At 45.2% G+C, this 19,051-nt stretch overlaps 1 protein-coding gene across 1 annotated transcript in view; it reads left to right on the top strand.

The window, feature by feature from the left end:
* Nucleotides 1-4,819: 4,819 nt before the first annotated feature.
* The window catches only part of igsf11 (immunoglobulin superfamily member 11), a 156,611-nt gene continuing 142,379 nt past the window's right edge, over nucleotides 4,820-19,051 (top strand). Inside the window, exon 1 of the mRNA XM_037546351.1 lies at nucleotides 4,820-5,359. Coding sequence (XP_037402248.1) covers nucleotides 5,299-5,359 — 61 coding nt within the window. The 5' untranslated portion in view covers nucleotides 4,820-5,298. The remainder of the gene's footprint in view (nucleotides 5,360-19,051) is intronic.

Raw genomic sequence — 19,051 nt, 5'->3', positions numbered from 1 at the left:
CTCTGATTGGGTGGTATTGGATGGAAAGTACTGCTCCTCACATTCCTCCTCCTCTCCAACTGCTTGCACCCACAGGTGTTCCGTGGAGTCTTTATCTCGTTCTTGCCACTGCCGCAACATGTTTATGTGAAAAGACTGCTCGGTTTTCTTACATTCAGGACGTAACAGTTCATAGGTGGTCTCATTCACCCTTCTTAGCACTTCGTAGGGCCCGTGCCATTTTGCCAGAAGACTTGTGTCAGACGTCGGTAGCAACACCAGCGCCTTATCACCTGGTGTCAGTGCCCGTTTCCTCGCTGACTTGTCATACCAGCTCTTCTGCTGACGTTGCGCTTGCTCAAGGTTCTCATGTGCTATCTGTGTTGCTTGTGCAAGCCTCTCTCTCATCTTGAGCACATGGGAAAGGACATTCAGTTGTAAACCGGGGCTCTGTCCTTCCCAAGTCTCTTTCAGGACATCCAATGGGCCCCGTACTTCCCTCCCGTAAAGTAACTGGAACGGAGAAAATCCAACTGATGCCTGGGGCACCTCCCGGTAGGCGAACAGGACATACGGCAACCACGTGTCCCAATCAGATCCAGTCTCGTTCACAAAACGCCTCAACATCACCTTCAACGTCTTGTTAAATCGTTCCACGAGACCGTCAGTTTGCGGATGGTACGGAGTGGTTTTCAAGCCCTTAATGCCCAACAAGCTAAAAACATCTTTAAGCTGCTTTGATGTGAAGTTAGTGCCCTGATCAGTTAGAATTTCTCGGGGTATTCCTACCCGTGAGATCAGCTGGATAAGAGCGTTAACCACCTGCCTGGTCTTTACGTTACGTAAAGCAAACGCTTCTGGATACCGGGTTGCGTAATCACACAAAGTGAGGATATACCTATTACCCGAACGACTACGGGGCAAGGGGCCTACAATGTCCATCGCTATTCGCGTAAAAGGTTCATCTACTATTGGCAGATTAATTAAAGGGGCTCTGTCTGATTTATTCGATGGGGCCGTTAACTGACATTGTGGGCACGAGCGGCAATAACTTACGACATCTAAGTGAAGCCCAGGCCAATAAAACCTCGCCAAAATGCGGCTTAGCGTTTTGGCTTTCCCCATATGGCCCGCCCACTGTTCAGAATGTCCCATTTTTAAAACCTCTGCTCTAAGATCTTTCGGCACTACTAGCTGCTCCTGCTCCCCTTTCTGCCTATACAAAATCTGATCTCTGATGACAAACAAACTCCCTCTGTCGAGTGTACCCTGCACTGCTTTGAGAAATAATGACTGTAAGGTTGTATCGTTCTTCTGCAGCTCCGCAAGGCTAGGGTTCGTCAGGCCAGAGCCGAGGTCTGCTACCGCTACAGGCTCCGTAATTTTGGTGCCGCGCACCTTAGCTTGTCTCCGCTCTCGCTTAGACTTTTTAGCTTTAACCACATCGCTAAATGGCAACTCACTCAGGGTCCTTCTGTTACCCTCCTCAGCACTTTTAGCTCTTTGTCTGGTTGCGACTAAAACTTCTGATTCATTCTGCCTGTCCGTCAGCAAATCTATCAGCACTGGCACGTCGCGACCCAGTATAACCTTATACGGAGAATTCTGCATTACCCCAACCGTTAGCAGGTAAGTTTGCCCTTGTATTTCCATGTTTACCTCTGCTGTAGGATAGACTACCTCATCCCCGTGCACGCACTTTACTTTCAGTCTACCCGCTAATTTTAACATGTCATCCGGCAAGCAGTTGTTTAGAACGAGTGTCTGGCTGGCTCCCGTGTCTACCAACGCTTTCAGCTTTTTCCCTGCTATCTTAACATTGACTGTCATTTCTGTAGGCTTCTCAACCAAAGACACATTATCGCTAATTCCGGGGCTAATACCTAGCTGACTGGTGCCTCTAGCGAGCCTAGGACACACACTAGCTTTGTGACCGGGTTCGTTACAGTTAAAGCATTTAAAAACGCGCGATGTGCCTGGTTTGTCTAAGCTCCCAGCAGTACTTTCAGCCGTTTTAAAACTCTGGTGTCCCCTACTAAAGGGCTTGGAAATTTTAGGCTTAAAACCACTTCGAACCGCCCACTTTGACTCACCGGTCTCTTTGAAACGCCTGCCTTCGCTGTTGCCTCCGCCGAGCTGGAACGGTCCCTCCGCGCGCCTTGCCGTGACGTAGGCCTCCGCCATTTTGGCTGCTTCGGCCGCGGACGACGGACCCCTTTCCAGTATCCAGCTCCTTAGGTCGGGGTTGACAACTTTCAAAAACTGTTCCAAAATGATGGTTTCTCCTATTTGTTCTTTGGTCTTGGTATTCGGCAGCATCCATTTTTCATAGAGACCTTTGATACGGACGTAGAGTTCTCGTGGTGATTCATCTTCGCCCACTACATCATTACGAAATCGCAGGCGATATGTCTCAGGACTGATCTCAAATTTCTGAAGGATAGCGTTTTTAACACATGCATAGTCCAACGCGTCTCTCGGCTCCATGGCAACATAGGCTGAACGTGCCTTCCCATCCAGCAATGGTACTAAATGTATGGCCCACAGCTGCTCAGGCCATCCAGCGGCCGTTGCCAGCCTTTCAAACACAGTCAAAAAATGCTCAACATTGTCCGAGTCTTTTAACATGGGGAGTCTAGGTGTCGGCCAGGCTGTGACGGGCGGCCCGAGTTGCGCATATGCCGTTTCCTCGGCCGCTGACGCCATCCGGAGAATCCGCGTTGAGCTCGCTCTCTCCGTCGCTGCAACATTCTCACCGGCTACTTCACCCTCGGCTCCGCGTTCCGACCTTTCCTGCCACCGCGTCGTGCTAACTTGCTGCTGCAGCAAGCCAAACTGGTGCTGCATAGCGCGCCACCGCTGTTCTTGCCTCTCGGCCTCTTTACGTTGCAGCTCGTCCTTCTGTCGCTGCTCTTGCATGAAGCCGCTGAGCATTTTGCACAGTTCCTCGACGCTCGCAGACCTCGGGCCGGACGTCCCGTCGGAGGTAGAAGGTAAGTCGCTTTGTTGCTCCGTCTCTGTCATCGGCACCTGCTTCTTGGGCGCCATCACCCCCTTTTTCCCACAGTACCCTATCGCTGTGCTGGTCTAACTGCAGGGGCACCCGATGCGTCAGGCGCTGGGCGTCCGCAAGCCTTGCACGCTGCTCCGTACTTCTTACACTGCTGCCACCATTTGTAACGGTGCAACCTCCAAAAGAAGAGGCACCGGGATTTACGCACGGCCAAATTGGCGCTATGGGCGTGGGTGTGGATACGAGGAGGCGAGACTCCAAGTCCAAGTGCACTCGTACTTATTTTATTAGACTCAAAACAAAAGAAAAACTGAATTAAACAGAAATAAAACAAAAGATAAACTTGAGATTTCGCCGCAAGGCTAATCCTCACCACAGGTTATTCCCAAACTGTTACAAGCAGCTAACAGCCTCGTACCGGGATTAAACCTCTCCTCCCACAGGTAGCTGAGAAAACCCCCTGTTGAAAGAACATCGAGCGTTCTTATTGTCGAAGCCCCGCCCCGACTAAACTAATAATTTGCTTGAAGGGACGATGTCCCAGGGCTCTAATCTACATTCACACATAAACATATATACACACCCATATATACACATCTACTGACTAGTCGTGACTAATATATACATATTACCGGTAAGTATTCCTTAGTTAACTAATTCATTCCTTTGCAGGTTTTTCACTTTAGGACACTGAGGCCCCTTTCCTTCCCTGAAGGTGGATCCGCCCAACAGGGACAAGAAGCCTCGGTCCACTTTACCTCCCATTTGCCCTCATCCCCTTCTACACAGGACATCAAGGTAGGTACATACAATATTCCTATTAATTTCAGTGATGGGCATACACTGCACCATCACACAGGCCTTCTCGTCCAACATCAGTGTCTGACCTCACAAATGTGCTTCTGGAGGAACGGTCAAAAAATTCCCATAAACACTCCTAACCCTTGTGGAAAGCCTTCCCAGAAGAGTTGAAGCTGTTATAGCTGCAAAGGGTGGGCCGACATCATATTAAACCCTATGGATTAAGAATGGGGTGTCACTCAAGTTCATATGCATGTAAAGCCAGACGAGCGAATACTTTTGGAAATATAGTACATATTTATCAACATTATATATTTTTGCAAGTTTAGGCCTGAAACATGATTTTTTTCGAAAGTCGATTATGATGGAGAGGTGACTGAACCGTTTTTTATCGAGTGAAAATCTGCCTTGTAGAGAAACACTGGAGGTAAATGGAACCAGAGTTTAATGCCTCTAAAAGCTATGCTGGATGCGCTGCCTGATACCTGAAACATTGATTTGTGATAATTTTTTGGAGTTTTTATTGCGAGAAATCTGATTTTGGCCTAAATTGTACTCTTAAAAATCCGTTCACGGTGCCTGGTGGAGGAATACATGTAGTGCGTTCTAAGGCAAAATAGTCCCCAAAGATTTTTTTTTCCATTCTTTTCATATTTAGCGCTATTTTCCTTACATATAAACACTCAGAAGACCTGAAGCCGGTTTTGGGTAGTAAATAAAATGTCCATCATTTTTTGTTGTGGAGGCCATGACGTCTGGTTCCATTCACCACCACTGTAAAGAGACTAGAGTGAACTATTTGACGTCAAACCACTCTGAATGACTCTGTTTACATCCCGACCGCTGATTTATGAAGAAACGCTGAGGAAAAGTCGATTTAATTCGCCTTTAAAAACACAATAATAGTGTCTCCCCCCCTTTCCAAGCTAACCGAGCTAGCATCTCCATTTCGCGCCACAGGAGGGCGTCGTTACCGCGAGACGCGCATGGCGTCAGCGGTCTCCAGGCAACAGCAGGCGAGCAGAGTTCTTAATCAGCGCTGGAGAGCGGCGGGGAGAGCAGAGCGGAGCGGAGCGATGGACCTCTCTCACCGGGCGCTGGACGGACTCCTCTCTCGGACAGCCACGGACGTGTAAGGCTGGAAGCGGCGGCGATGAGCGGAGGAGGACGGGGGGAAGCCGTGGAGGAGGTCTGAGCGAGAACGGCTCGCCACGAGGAGAGAAAACAACATCGTGAACGGTCACCAAGTTCCCTCTATGATACCGATTGGCGCCATTTTTCGGTGGAAATGCGGTATTTACAGTTTTAGTGTCTCCCAAAAAACTGATTTCTGTGTCGTGTTTGTGAAAAATAAGGCGCCACAGCGCGGGATAAAGACTTCACCCATGTCCTCGGGTTCACGGAGCGGCTGTTCCCCGCCTCAGAAACTGTGGAGGGGTCGAGTTTGAGCTCCAGCTTGTGCGTGAAGACATTTGTTCAGAGGTTTCCACCAAACCCCGGAGACGATGGTGAGCTTTCACAACTCTGACCTGTGGATTGCTTGGCTGCTGCTCTTCTGCACGGAAGGTGAGTCTGAGTTGCTTCTCTGCCCGTAGGTTTTCTTTTAGTTCAGGTTCTGGCTCTACATCCCGTGTGGAACTTTCTTCAGAGGTTCCTTCAGTTCTTCTGCTGCTGGTCCAACAGAAGTGAGCGTGGTGGGTCCAGAAGTCGCCGGGTTGGCCCGAATGGGACCCACGCGCACGAAAAGACGGTTCTTCGGGGATCTCGTTCTGTTTAGAGCCACTCGCAGGCTTAAATGGTTCTTTGCATGGTGAAATGGTTCTTCAGGTCAATGGAGAATGTGTTATGTGTGGTTCTGTGGAGAACCTTTTTGAAAATGGTTCTATGTTGCACCGAAGGTGTTACGAGATCAAGCTTGTAACAACAGCAGAACCCTTTTAGGGCCATCAAAAAGGTTCTATGCAGCATCAAACAGGGTTCCGTTACTGTTAGGATATGAAGCTTGTAATGATAGCAGAACCCTTTTAGGGCCACTAGAAAGGTTCTATATATGATCTAAAAGGGTTCTGTTACTATTATGATATCAAGCTTGTAACGATAGCGGAACCCTTTTAGGGCCACTAGAAAGGTTCTATATACCATCTAAAAGGGTTCCGTTACTATTACGATATCAAGCTTCTAACGATAGCGGAACCCTTTTAGGGCCACGAGAAAGGTTCTATATACCATCTAAAAGGGTTCCGTTACTATTACAACATCAAGCTTGTGAGCCATCAAAAAGGTTCTACAGAGCAACAAGAAGGGTTCCATTACTATTATGATATGCACCTTGTTCTGCTAAAGAATGTGTTGTGTGTGTGTGTGTGTGTGTGTGTGTGTGGTTCTACATAGAATCTTTTGAAAATGGGTCGGTGTAGCAGCACAAATGGTTCTTCTGTTGTCAAAGCATGACATCATAACAATAGCAGAACCATTTTTGGTGCTGTGTAGATCTATTTTAAAATGGTTTGACACAGAACCTTGAAGGGTTCTTTCAGGCCCATTAAAAATGTACTGTATAGCATCTGAAAGGTTTCTGTTACTATTACAATATCATGCTTAGAACCCTTTAGAACCCTTTTTGGTGCCATACAGAATCGTTTCCACAAATGTCCTGTACAGAACCATATACAACGCATTCTTTAGCAGAACCCTTTTAGTGCCATAAGAAAGTTTCTGTGTAGAGTCTTTTTCAAATTTGTTCCAAGAAAGGGTTCTGCCATTGTTAGGATGTCGAGCTTTAATAGTAGAAGAACCCTTTCTGGTGCCATACAGGACCATTTTCAAAAAGGTTCTATATAGAACCGTACACAACACCTCTCCAACCTAAAGAACAATCTCACCATGCAACAAACCATTTAGGCATGCAAATGGTTCTGCATAGCACTCATGGTTCTAAATAGAACCACTGCTTTTACTGAGGAACCATCTTTAAGTGTGTGGCCTGCAGTAGGAGGAGATGGTCAGTCCAGGGTCTGAAGGCCTCTTCAGCTGAGTGATGGAATCTGGTCACTGGAACCTCCTTCCGTTCTCCTGGAGAATGAGGGTTCCAGGCGATGGAATGGAGACTAGTTTGGAGTCTCAGAGCGACGACCCCCCCCCCAGTCAGGAAAGGTGGTCTCTGGTCAGTGGGATCGTGAGTCCGTTTGCTGCTGCTGAGAAATGCGAATGTCACGGATGTTTTGAAACGGAAACAGGGCCAGACGGTGAAGGTCTGCCCCCCGTAATCCGCCCCCCCGTCCCTGATTAAGGAGAGCTTTCATCCACGTGACGAGCTCTGGCATCGTCACACGTGCACACGCACACCGAGAGAACTTGCGGTGACTCCTGTGTCCGTCCAGCTAGAACTGGCCCAACCAAAGAGGTTGATTATGTACAGATATGACCACTTTATTTACTGTCCAGAGTGACCAGGGAACCTACATGATCTTTATACACCGATCAGGCAGAACGTCATGACCACCTCCTTGTTTCTACACTCACTGTCCACCTTATCAGCTCCACTTACTGTATAGCTGCACTCTGTAGTTCCACAGTTACAGACTGTAGTCCATCTGTTTCTCTGATACTTTCAGTGGTCAGGACCCCCATGGAACCCTCACAGAGCAGGTACTGTTTGGGCGGTGGGTCATTCTCAGCACTGCAGTAACACTGATGTGGTGGTGGTATGTTAGTGTGTGTTGTGCTGGTGCGAGTGGATCAGACAGAGCAGTGCGGCTGGAGTTTTTAAACACTGTGTCCACTCACTGTCCACTCTATTAGACACTCCTACCTTGTCAGTCCATCTTGTAGATGTAAAGTCAGAGACGACAGCTCATCTGCTGCACGGTTTGTGTTGGTCGTCCTCTAGTCCTTCATCAGTGGTCACAGGACGCTTGCTGGATATTTTTGGTTGGTGGGTTTTGTTACTATTATGATATTGAGCTCGTAACGATGGCAGAACCCTTTCAGGGCCAATAGAAAGGTTCTGTATAGCATCAAAAGGGTTCTGTTACTATTATGATATTGAGCTCGTAACGATGGCAGAACCCTTTCAGGGCCAGTAGAAAGGTTCTGTATAGCATCAAAAGGGTTCTGTTACTATTATGATATTGAGCTCGTAACGATGGCAGAACCCTTTCAGGGCCAATAGAAAGGTTCTGTATAGCATCAAAAGGGTTCTGTTACTATTTAAATATCGAGCTCATAACGATGGCAGAACCCTTTCAGGGCCAATAGAAAGGTTCTGTATAGCATCAAAAGGGTTCTGTTACTATTACGATATCGAACTCGTAACGATGGCAGAACCCTTTCAGGGCCAATAGAAAGGTTCTGTATAGCATCAAAAGGGTTCTGTTACTATTATGATATCGAGCTTGTAACGATGGCAGAACCCTTTCAGGGCCAATAGAAAGGTTCTGTATAGCATTAAAAGGGTTCTGCTACTATTATGATATCGAGCTTGTAACGATGGCAGAACCCTTTCAGGGCCAATAGAAAGGTTCTATATAGCATCAATGGCAGAACCCTTTCAGGGCCAATAGAAAGGTTCTGTATAGCATCAAAAGGGTTCTGTTACTGTTACGATATCGAGCTCGTAACGACAGCGGTGTTTGTCCTGTTGGATTAATCCGCCTCATGGTTTTGCGTTCAGGCATCATGACGAGAGCGTTGGGGCCGTAACTCGGCAGGATTCGTTTGATGGTTTGGAACCTCTGACCGCTGTGCTGCCATTAAAGCTCAGGTTCTAACCCACCTTTGACCTGAACGTCATCACCTTGAGGCCTCCTTCTTTCCAGCAATCCGCAGGTTGTGTTTCTCAGTGCAGCCGGAAAGGTTAATTAGCGTAAAGGAAAGCTGGAATGTCACACATCACGTCTGTCTGTAGGCCCATTGATTTATCTCTCCGGCTTTGCCACACGTCACGTTCCCTTCCTGCGCTAATTAAGTTGACACAGTCGATACGGCGGATCTCCGATCCCCAGCTGCATCAAACGGTCAGGATGCTCCTTTTCCTGACGCTCACGTTGGTGGAGGCATTGCTGTGGGATCCGTTTATATTGCGTAAGTTTGTGGACAGCTGCTGATCCCGAGTTTCAGCGGAACTGAAGGGAGTTAATGGGAAGTTTGTTCCTCCTTTGCTGCAGTGACAGCCTGTACTCTTCTGGGAAGGCTTTATTTTAGATGTTCAACCTTGCTGTGAGGGTTTGGTCGAGCATTAGTGAGGTCAGGTACTGACGTTGGATGGTCTGTTCTGGATCGCTCCAACTCATCCCAAAGGTCTTGGAGGACCATCACTCCAGAGAACACAGGCCTAGGTGCTCCACAGCCCAGTGCTGGGGGGCTTTAAACCGCCGGCATTGACCTTAGACTCCTGTGCAGTCATTCAAGATGAGCTCTTCCGAATGGTCAGTGCTTTTCCGTAGAGCTTATGCTGCGAGCGCCTTGGAGTAACTCGAAGGTTCACTAATTCGAAGCTGGTCGCATCATTCATATCCTGGATCTGCAGTTAGGCCCAAAACTGCTTTCTGCTAGTGATGCTCTGTGTTCGCCGTGTCTGTCGTGTTGCCCAAAGAATAATTGCTTTGTCTGTCAATGTCGCGCAAAACTCCAGATTTTGAGGCTTGTGCTTCTTCAGAAAGCTCAAAGCTTTTGTGTATGAAGATTAGCAAGGCTGTGAATGTGAAACATCTCAAAGTATGGGCAGGATTTGTTGGTTAGTAGGCGAATTGATGGGTCAGGCGTGTTGCTTCACTGGTGGTCTGATTATAGAGCTTCATCATAAACTTTTCACGACATAAGGGACCGTTGGGTTGTGTTGACAGTTGACAAAATAGAAAAAAATATCTACAGTTATACAGCAGTGAGTTCTAACGGTGCTCTTATTTCACCATGACATCACTCGTTTTTCTACGAAACACTGTCACTCCACTGAGACGCTCCTAAGACCACATTTGACCGACAGCCGATTTGGTCCAACTCTGAAGACGAGACGACGCTAAATTCCCAAACTGCCGTCACCACTGAGCAGCTTTTCAGACGGCAACTGTGACAGAAGAACAGCTGAACAACCTGGAATCAGCCAGAAATGAACCCAACACCATTCGCCAGACGTGTCTGATCTTCAGAGTCGGACCAAATCATACTGAGCCGTAAAACTGACCCAATAAAAACAGAAAAGCTGCTCAGTGGTGACGACAGTTTGGGAAATTAGTATAAGGAGCTGGAGAACGAACTGCCGGCTGAGCAGCGAGTGGGCGGAGCTCGTTACCCTGACGTAGCAGCAAGCTGCTCGTTAAGGAGCTATAATTAGGAGGAAGGAACTGAACGTTAAAACATAGTAAACGCCGCTTTCACGGCCAGTTTATTCATTTCTTACTGTATTTATTTAACTGCAGTAGTAAAGCAGTAGAACACTCGAGGAGTGAGTTATCACCAATAACATCACACCTGTGATGATCTACAGCCACCAGATCACAGCCGTGATCTTATTTCACAATAACGCACTCCCTCTCGTATATATTTTGATACATGTTTTAGAATTTTATACCCCATTTCCAAAAAACTTGGGACGCTGTGCAAAATGTACAAAAGACAGAATGCAATGATGTGCCAATCAAAATCACTTAAACCCCATATTTCATTTAAAATAGTACAAAGACAACAAATGGAACGCTAAAACTGAGAAATGGACAAATACATGCCCATTTTGAGTTTAATGCCAACAACATGTTCCAAAAAAGTTGGGATGGGGGCTTGTGTTTCATCACCTCTCCCTTTAAATACACTCTGTAAGTGTTTGGGAACTGCGGAGACGCTGCTGTAGGTCTGAAAGCGAAATGTTTCCCATTCTTGTTTGATGCAGGATTTCAGCGGAAAGCGCTGTGATTGGCTGGAGAGCTCATTTGCATGTCGTGACCTTCTCAGTATCGCAAAAGGCCCGAATCACAACAGCGATTACGGCTTCCTTAATCTGAGAGCTGCTGCTGTGTATCTTGGCGATGGCTGATCTACTATGCAAGCAGGCCATCGCTGGGTTCCCTCCAAGAGAGCTGAGCTCAGACCACGTCTGCTGCAGCTGTCACTCTCTGTTTGGACTACTCTTCGTTCACATGGCCGGACCTTCTGCCATTAATTTTGCATCTCCTGCCATTAAGGGCCGGGCACGCGCGGCAGGAACGGCCACCGAAGGCCAACCTAGAGAGGACGTGGCCAAAAAAGCGAGTGCAGTAATCCCACTTTAAACGCAGAGAGGGAGGAGAAAAGTAATCAGAAGTTCGAAGCTATGTTTAGCCTCTGATTCAGACTCTGCGAAGTGATTGAACAGGACACGGAGTGATGGATTGGAGGGAAAGCGCTGTGTGTCGTGCTCTCCGTCCATGTGATTGCGCAGTGCATGTTGGCTTAGGCCTGCGCTGGGAGAGAGCAGTGTAATCAGAAGTTTGGACCTCGCGAGGCTCTGTGGAGCGACCGAGATGATGGATTAGCGCGAGAGAGAGAAGTGCGTAGGTGTGAGAGAAGGAGAGACGGGTAAACAGTGGAGGAAAAAGAGATAAAAGCTCTTTTTTTAATCTGGCTGGGCAGCCTATTGGATATGCAGATCGATTGGGCCAATTCAGATTCATCACAGCTCGTAGTGTCGTACTTTTCAGCCAATTATTGAAGGCAAGGCGCTTCAAAAATGAATGGAGGTGAGCAGAATTGCGGATATGAGCTACATATGAGAAAAGACCGGATCTGGATACTTACAAAATACTTATCCGTCATATTTCAATTGGTTTAAGTCTCGTCCAGTATTTTAAAGCAATGTAACTCTGAGACTAAAAGCTTGAGAACTGTATTTCAAAAGGTCCGTATCAATCCGATCTCTCTGATTCGGCGGTTCACACTCGTTTAGGTAAGTAATTCAAATCTGTCATTAGTGTGAACGAACCGGCGTCCTGAAATGACCCTCATGAGCTCCTCCTACTCGGTAACGTCACGTGACTGAATCACTGCATCATCAGCACAAACTGACGAGCAGAACGAGCTTCGCTGAGAAGATCATTAACTCTGATCAGCTCTCAGCTTCATTATAAGAGCCAGATGGAGGAGAAAAAGGTAAGATGAGCTGCTTTTCCACCGGTTACAGGCTTCAACGTCTGTTCGGCGCTGTTGCCATGGTAACGCTGAATGATGGCACATGGATTCTGATCTGAGAGTCACATTAAGGTCACGTGGCCAATAATCGGATACGTATCCGATCTAGAGCCACTTATGAAGGTGGCTCGGGTAGGATTTGAAAAGATCAGATTTGCGTCCACACAGCCCTGAAAACACCAGATCTGAGTCACATTAGTGCAAAAAAATCTGATTTGTGGCACTTCAGCCTGGAAATGTGAATGCAGCCTGTCTTTTTTAAATAAAAGACAAACTGCACGTGGTACTGCAAACCTTCATTAGTCCTGTTTAATTGGATTTACGTTAAACGTTGAAAAAATAAGTCACCGTGTTCCTAATTTTTGGCCCAATTCTGTTTCACCCATTGCCCCTACCATTTAGCCCTTTGCCCTCTGTTTTGCACGTTCACGTCTAGGGGGTAGGGTGACCCAATTCCGGTTGAGATAGAGGGTTAGGGCGAGGTGTTGGAGCTACATGACCCTCCAAACAGAGGTGTTTCAGAGGAAAACTGCCAACATTGCGGCACAAGAGACCAAATAATCCCACAAATGTGAGAATTTTCTCTGTTAATAAATGATGAAAACCTTTGTATTATCTTCATTTAATGTCATTTCTTATTCCTTATAAGTATTAAGGTCCTTTTCTTCCTAAGCATAAGTTATTAGATTGAGTTTTCCTATTAAAAATTTCCAAGGCAATGTTAACATGGGATAAAATAACTGCAGCCCTTGCGATTTTTGAATTGCGCTTTTACAGTATTTAAATATCCGCCGATTTAGCCCCGCCCATTAACACTGAAGTTATAAGGAGTGACTAAAATGTGTACTGCTTTTTGAACCTAGGCACAATACAGGGCAGCCAATAGGAACAGAGCTCATTTAAATATTTCAGTCCCAGTTTCATGCATAGAAACAGAAACAGTCTGTTTAATTCTAAGGCATACAAGAGACGTTAGGAAGCGTCATGTAAAGTGGAATTATGATGTTTTTGGAAAAAAAAACCACGTAAAAGTAAAAATGTAGCACATGTACTCTTTGAAATGTCTTCATCTTTGATATTCCAGGCGCTCCTAATAGGAAAAAAAGCACTTTTCCTGTGAAATATGAGGAAGCAGGCGCTCTCATTTCACTGCTCATTGCTTTTGTGGAACTGCTGAAAGTTATGAAGACATTAGCATTTGGAAATAAATCATTGTGAGCGCTGGGAGAGGCGACTCAGGGCGAGGGGAACGCGTGATATGTGCGCGAGAGAACCGTCGACAGACAGATCAACGAAACCTCAGTGGGTGACGACTACAATCATGTTCATAGCTGCGACACCAAGGGGCCTTTTAAATGCCCAAAGATTGAAACATCACGCCGCTCTCTCGAGCCGCCGTTTACTGTCGGTATGATCATGCAAATGCTTTTTTTTTCCCTTTCCTCTCTTGCTCTTGCGCCTTTTTTCCCTCGCTGAAAAGCAGGGCAGCTGGGATGTACATGGGACAGATGGGAGTTTCCACCTCGATTATCTTCAGCTAAAAATAACCTCTCAAAAATTAAAAGACCGTTGGGACTGCTCAGAAAGTGCATGAGTGTGAGCGACGGAAAGGGGAGCGAGGCGGGGAGGAGAAGAGAAAAGGCACTAAAGACGCCTGCCATGCCTCGTTTCGGGGGAAGCGTATCAATAAATGATGGAGGAGGTTCGACCGAGCGAGAGAGTCACCTTCTAAAGACCCTCGGCGGCAGCGACAGCAGAGTGAGCGGCAGCAGCTCAGCCTCCGAAGGGCTTGGGCGTCCCGGTGTAGGCCGACCGAATAAACCTCAGAGTCCCCTGTTGAAAGCCCTCTCGAGTGCACTAATGCAGAAGATCCGCTCTTGGGGGCACGAACCATAAGGGAGCTGCCTCGCGGTCGAATCCGGAGCTTGTAAACAGTCGGAAGTCTGGGATGTCATGCCGTGACTGGGTCAAGGGCGGGCAGCTAAGTGCCCAGTGCACATTCTCCAACATTTTGCCAGATGACTACCAGTGGTGGACATTTGGCAAATTGGTTGTGACGCTAGTGAACTTGTGAACTCCCAGAGTCAAGCTTGTGAATACATTTTTGATGATGGTAGCACAACCTGGACCATACAGGGGTCACTTTTACTGATAATTACCATTGTAAAGAAAAATGCCCTTCCATTTTACGGCATAGCCAGATTTTAGGAATATAACGGCCAGCCATTGTCTTGATGATCATCTGCCCTGGCTATAATATTCAACTGCTCCTGATGACCTTAATTACCTGGGTCAGGTATATTAGGGTTAGATCTAAACTCTGCAGGACTATAGGACCAAGGACAGGCATGTGGCTTCCTTGAAACCACTGTCAACAATCAAAACTACACATCTGGGTGCATCCTATTGGGCTAAAGTGGCTGAAGAAGGGTGGGGGGCTACACTTGGCTGGACCCCCATGTATAATAATTAATGCTCAAGTATATTCCATCACATCTGATCTCCACTGGAATAAATTCCAGGGAGAAAATGTCATATTTTTCAAAATAAACGCAGCACACGGTGTATTAATGTCACGCGCACAGGCTCGGAAAGAAGTTCCGGCTCAACGTTCTTGTTTATAATGCGAAGTCGGTATTATGCGGATGAAGATATGATGTCAATATTAGATACTTTACTCACTTCCTTGGAAGACGCGTCCTGTTGACAGAGTTCTCTTTGAACTGTCTTTCAGCTCTTTCCTCATAATTCGTTGCTGTCGGAATAAAACCTTGTATCTCCATATTTGCCATTTTTCAGTTTTTGACATAGTTTGAAAATGCCTGTTACTCTTTACATTGTACGTCAATTTCATGACAAATGGACCAAAACAAAAGGCCCAAAATTACTTGGAAAGAATTCTGGTTCCATTGACTTACATTAGAAGTACAGTTGGTTTTTTCCTTCTCCTGTAAAGTTACCATTTTGGAGATACGAGGTTTTGTTCCGACAACAGCGATGGGCATGGCAACGGCAAGGGTCAGCAACCCAACTGTTATCAAATTTTCAAAAAAAATCTGTCCAGCTTGCGAACCACAAAATTTGATGTCCATTTTACCATCTTGTAAATATGTCTATATATATATATATAAAATCACTATATACACTACAGGCGAAAAATAAAGTAAAAATGCAGACTTACTTTGCTCCGCTTTAAGCCATACCTGCTTTTCTCGCATCTCCAGCAGGAAACTTTTTCGGCTAAAGTAGATCAGTTTCTTGTAAAACGTCTCAGCATTTGATTTTTTTTTTTATGAGGCTGAAGTCGCTTCTCATTCGCGGTTTCTTGTTTGAATTGTCCCGTTCCACCTTAAACGCAACCGCTTCACCACTTGATTCTATATCTGCCATTTCCCATCATTCTGCAGAACTAATTAACAAGCTAAGAACCCCTTTATAGGTTCTACAAAGCACCAAAAAGGGTTCTTCTATTGTGACAAGCTTGGCAATGGAACGATAGAAGAACCATTTTGGTGCTCTATAAAAATCCTTTTCAAAAAGGTTCTATATTGAGCCATCTTCAATTCTCCATCATTCTGAAGAACTAATTAACAATGCTAAGAACCTTTCAAAGATTCTATATAGCATCAAAAAGGGTTCTTCTATTGTTACAAGCCGGACATTGTAGCTATTGAAGAACCCTTTTTGTGCTATATAGAACTCATTTTCATAAACGTTCTGCATGGAACCATCTATAGCACATTCTTTGTCAATCTGAAGAACCTTTTTGGTGCTACATAAAACCCTTTTCAAAAAGGTTCTGCATGGAACCATGTATAGCACATTCTCCAGCAATCTGAAGAACCCTTTTGGTGCTATATAGAAACCTTTTCAATAAGGTTCTACATGGAAGCATCTGCAATTATCCAAGTAATTAACAATGGTACAAATCCTTTAAGGGTTCTCTATAGCACTGAAAACGGTTCTTCTAGTGTAACAAGCTTGACATCATAACTGTAGATGAATCCTTTTGGTGCTACATAGAACCCTTCTCAAAAAGGTTCTGCATGGAACCATCTATAGCACATTCTCCAGCAACGTGAAGAATCCTTTTGGTGCTACATAGAACCCATTTTCAAAAAGGTTCTGAAAAGAAGCCCTATTTCTTCTCAGCAAACCAGGCTTATGGAGAATGACCTGAACAGCAAGAATCACAAACAGAACCTCAAACAAAACGGTGATCTGCCAACAGTCGATACCACCCCTGAACACAAGTACCTTCGTTTTATGGACCCCGTACTAAACTTTAAAGGGGGAAGCGCCGCTGTGCCTCTGGCGTAGTTTCTCAGGATTAAGCTTATCAAAGCGAGAGCTTTACGTTAACGCGGTCTACTGGCGTCTCGGGCTCAGGCCGAGCGGGGTCCGCCTTAAAACATAAGCTTCGCATGATCATCTGACGAACAATCAAAACAGGAAATCTATACTATTCCATAAAACCCAGCCCACAGTGCAAAGCTACACAAGGGATAACCAGCTGTGGTTCTCAGGGCTTAGGAAGGAAAGGCTTATGGTGAATAAGTGGCTGTGGCTTGTTTTGATTTGTTTATGGGGTTAAAATGGTGAGGGAGGTGCGCCTGTCTTTAGAATTCAATCTGGGGCCGTATGGGCTTTAACAGCTGTGATGCCGCCACACATCTGTAATCCCCCCCACCCCCCACCCCACCCCGGACCAGGTCACCTGTGTCCGTGTGATCGTTCCCTCTGAATTAACTGTATCATGTGAGTTTGGGTGGTGGGGAAAGGGTGAGAGGGCTTTTATAAAGGGATTGTTGTCAGTGATGACTTTTTGTGACTTTTATAGCTTATATAACCGGAGGATATTCTGTAAAAGGAGGAAAAGCGCCTGTCTATTAAGCCGTCATCAAGCACACTTTGCACGATTTCTCTTGCAGTGTCGAGTGTCATGCATAAACCTCCTCCGAATACCGGAGTTTGAGAAGAATCCCAGCAATCTTTTTCAAAATGTGTACATATTTTAGTCATTTGGGATGTAAACAAAGGTATTCCGAGTGGTTTAGAGTCAGAATTGTTCAGTCGTGGTGAATGGAATCAGACGTCTGAAGAGTTTAATGCCTCTAAAAGCTGCCTCCCAGAAGTTATTGCATGAGATGGTTATGAAATAGTTCTACATGCTGGCACCTGAGACATCTTCACATCTTTTATTTTCAGTATTTTAGCAATAAAATGTTGGCCTTCAAACATCATTAAAGTACTTTCCAAGGCAGACAGACATGCCCAAAGTACCCAAAGAAGAGGTATCTTTTCATCTTTTCACATTCGCCCTTCTTTCCGATCATCGACTTTGAATATGCAATCTCAAAATGCACTTGTAGGTTCACTGGTGCTTGTTAGTTGTAAATAAAATGGCAAAATGTGTGCCTTAGACGCGAGCCCTGGTTCCCATCATCACCACTTTAAAAAATTCTGAGCTGGTTTGTGAAGTTTCTCCATAATGAGCCGTTTCACATCAGACAACTCTGAATAACTGTTTACAGTATCTCAATGACTGAAACACTCAGAAATGTTTAAAAGTGGGTGGAGTTCCCCTTTAAAATGGAAATATGTAGGGGTCCAAGCACCAAAGTTGGTGTATATGTTTGCTCGGGATGCACCGAAACAGGAACAACCGAAATTTTACTTGGATGTATCTGCCAAAATGGATCAGGATTACAGAGTAATCAACGTTTATTTATAAAGGGTTATAAATGCAGTGAAATATATGTATTGCATCAAAGATCTGCAGAGGCTAATATGATTCTGATATTATTGTGCATCCTTACTGTTAGTTATTATTACTGGATGCATCAGTGAGGGTTGCAGTCAGTTCTCTAATCTCGACTGTGTATCAGTTAGAAACTGGTGAGATGGCAGAAGTGGATGAACCGTGTGATGCTCATGGTCCGGTAGATTCAGCCAGTTCCTGCAGTGCAACATTTCTCAGTTTTTATCCATAAAAACTCCCTGAACGTACAATTAGAGTGCTCTAAAAATACCTCCCGCAGTAATTTCATATTCCTCCAAAGGTGGTTGAAATCTCTCTGAGTTGCTGTGCTGCTCTAAAGTGATAGCCATCGCAGCAGTCGGCAAGTGACGGATGAACAAATAGCTTTTCATGCTCTCTTTTCTTCTTTGTCCCCTACACTGGGGATCAACATCTCGGGGTAAAAAAACCTAACCACATGATTTTATACTACAGTTTTTATATTACAGTATGTTAGAGTCAGCTTTTCTGAGCATGTCATGGCTAATCGTCAGGGCTTTAAAACACTTTCCAACTGTGGGCTTCATTAAGAGATGCATTGTTAGTTCTGTTTAATTGGACTTTGTACAGTCCAGCATGCCAAATGTTAAAGGCAAATCATTGTATTCATAATTTTTGGTAGTACTTGTAAAATGTGGCACTTTTGTTCCAGTTTTTGTTTCAGAAAAAAAAATTGTGGCTTATTGTGTACTATGAAATCTATTGAAGTATCATCATATTCTAGCTATTGTGAAATATTATGTTACATTATGTCCCAATAAGCTTTTCTGGGCACATTATGCATATTATCAGTTCTTAAAAACACTTTCCAAGTGCATAGTTAGTTTTTGATAGTATTATTTCTAAATTTAGCACTTTCAAACTTACCAGATAGCAGAAAAATAACTATTCAGAATTGTAAACCTCTGGAAGTGTCAAAATTTCTGTGAGGGAGCTTTTATAGGTGGACGTCTGGTTCCTCTCACTACCACTGTGAACAGTTCTGGCTTGGTAAGTTTCTCTAGCACTGAGCATTTCACACCAAACTGCTCTGATTGACTCTCTTTGCATCTTAACCATCGAATTATGCAGAAAATGTTTAAAACTCTGCTTTAAAATGGAGATTATTAGGGGTCCAAGCACCAAAAGTCGCAGTGTTTACAGAGGATGGGACATCAGTCTCCAGTGGCTTTGTTTCTTTATTTTCAGAAACATTTCCCACAGCACATCTTAAATTTCACTCCTGCTCTCTCCACTATAACTTATGGACATGACTATCGATCCATCCTGTAATGATAAATAAGGTTTTACGTTTCGCTCGT

The sequence above is a fragment of the Pygocentrus nattereri genome, chromosome 17, assembly GCF_015220715.1.
Source record: "Pygocentrus nattereri isolate fPygNat1 chromosome 17, fPygNat1.pri, whole genome shotgun sequence".
Classification (NCBI taxonomy): domain Eukaryota; kingdom Metazoa; phylum Chordata; class Actinopteri; order Characiformes; family Serrasalmidae; genus Pygocentrus; species Pygocentrus nattereri.
This window is presented reverse-complemented; position numbering and strand designations above follow the sequence as displayed.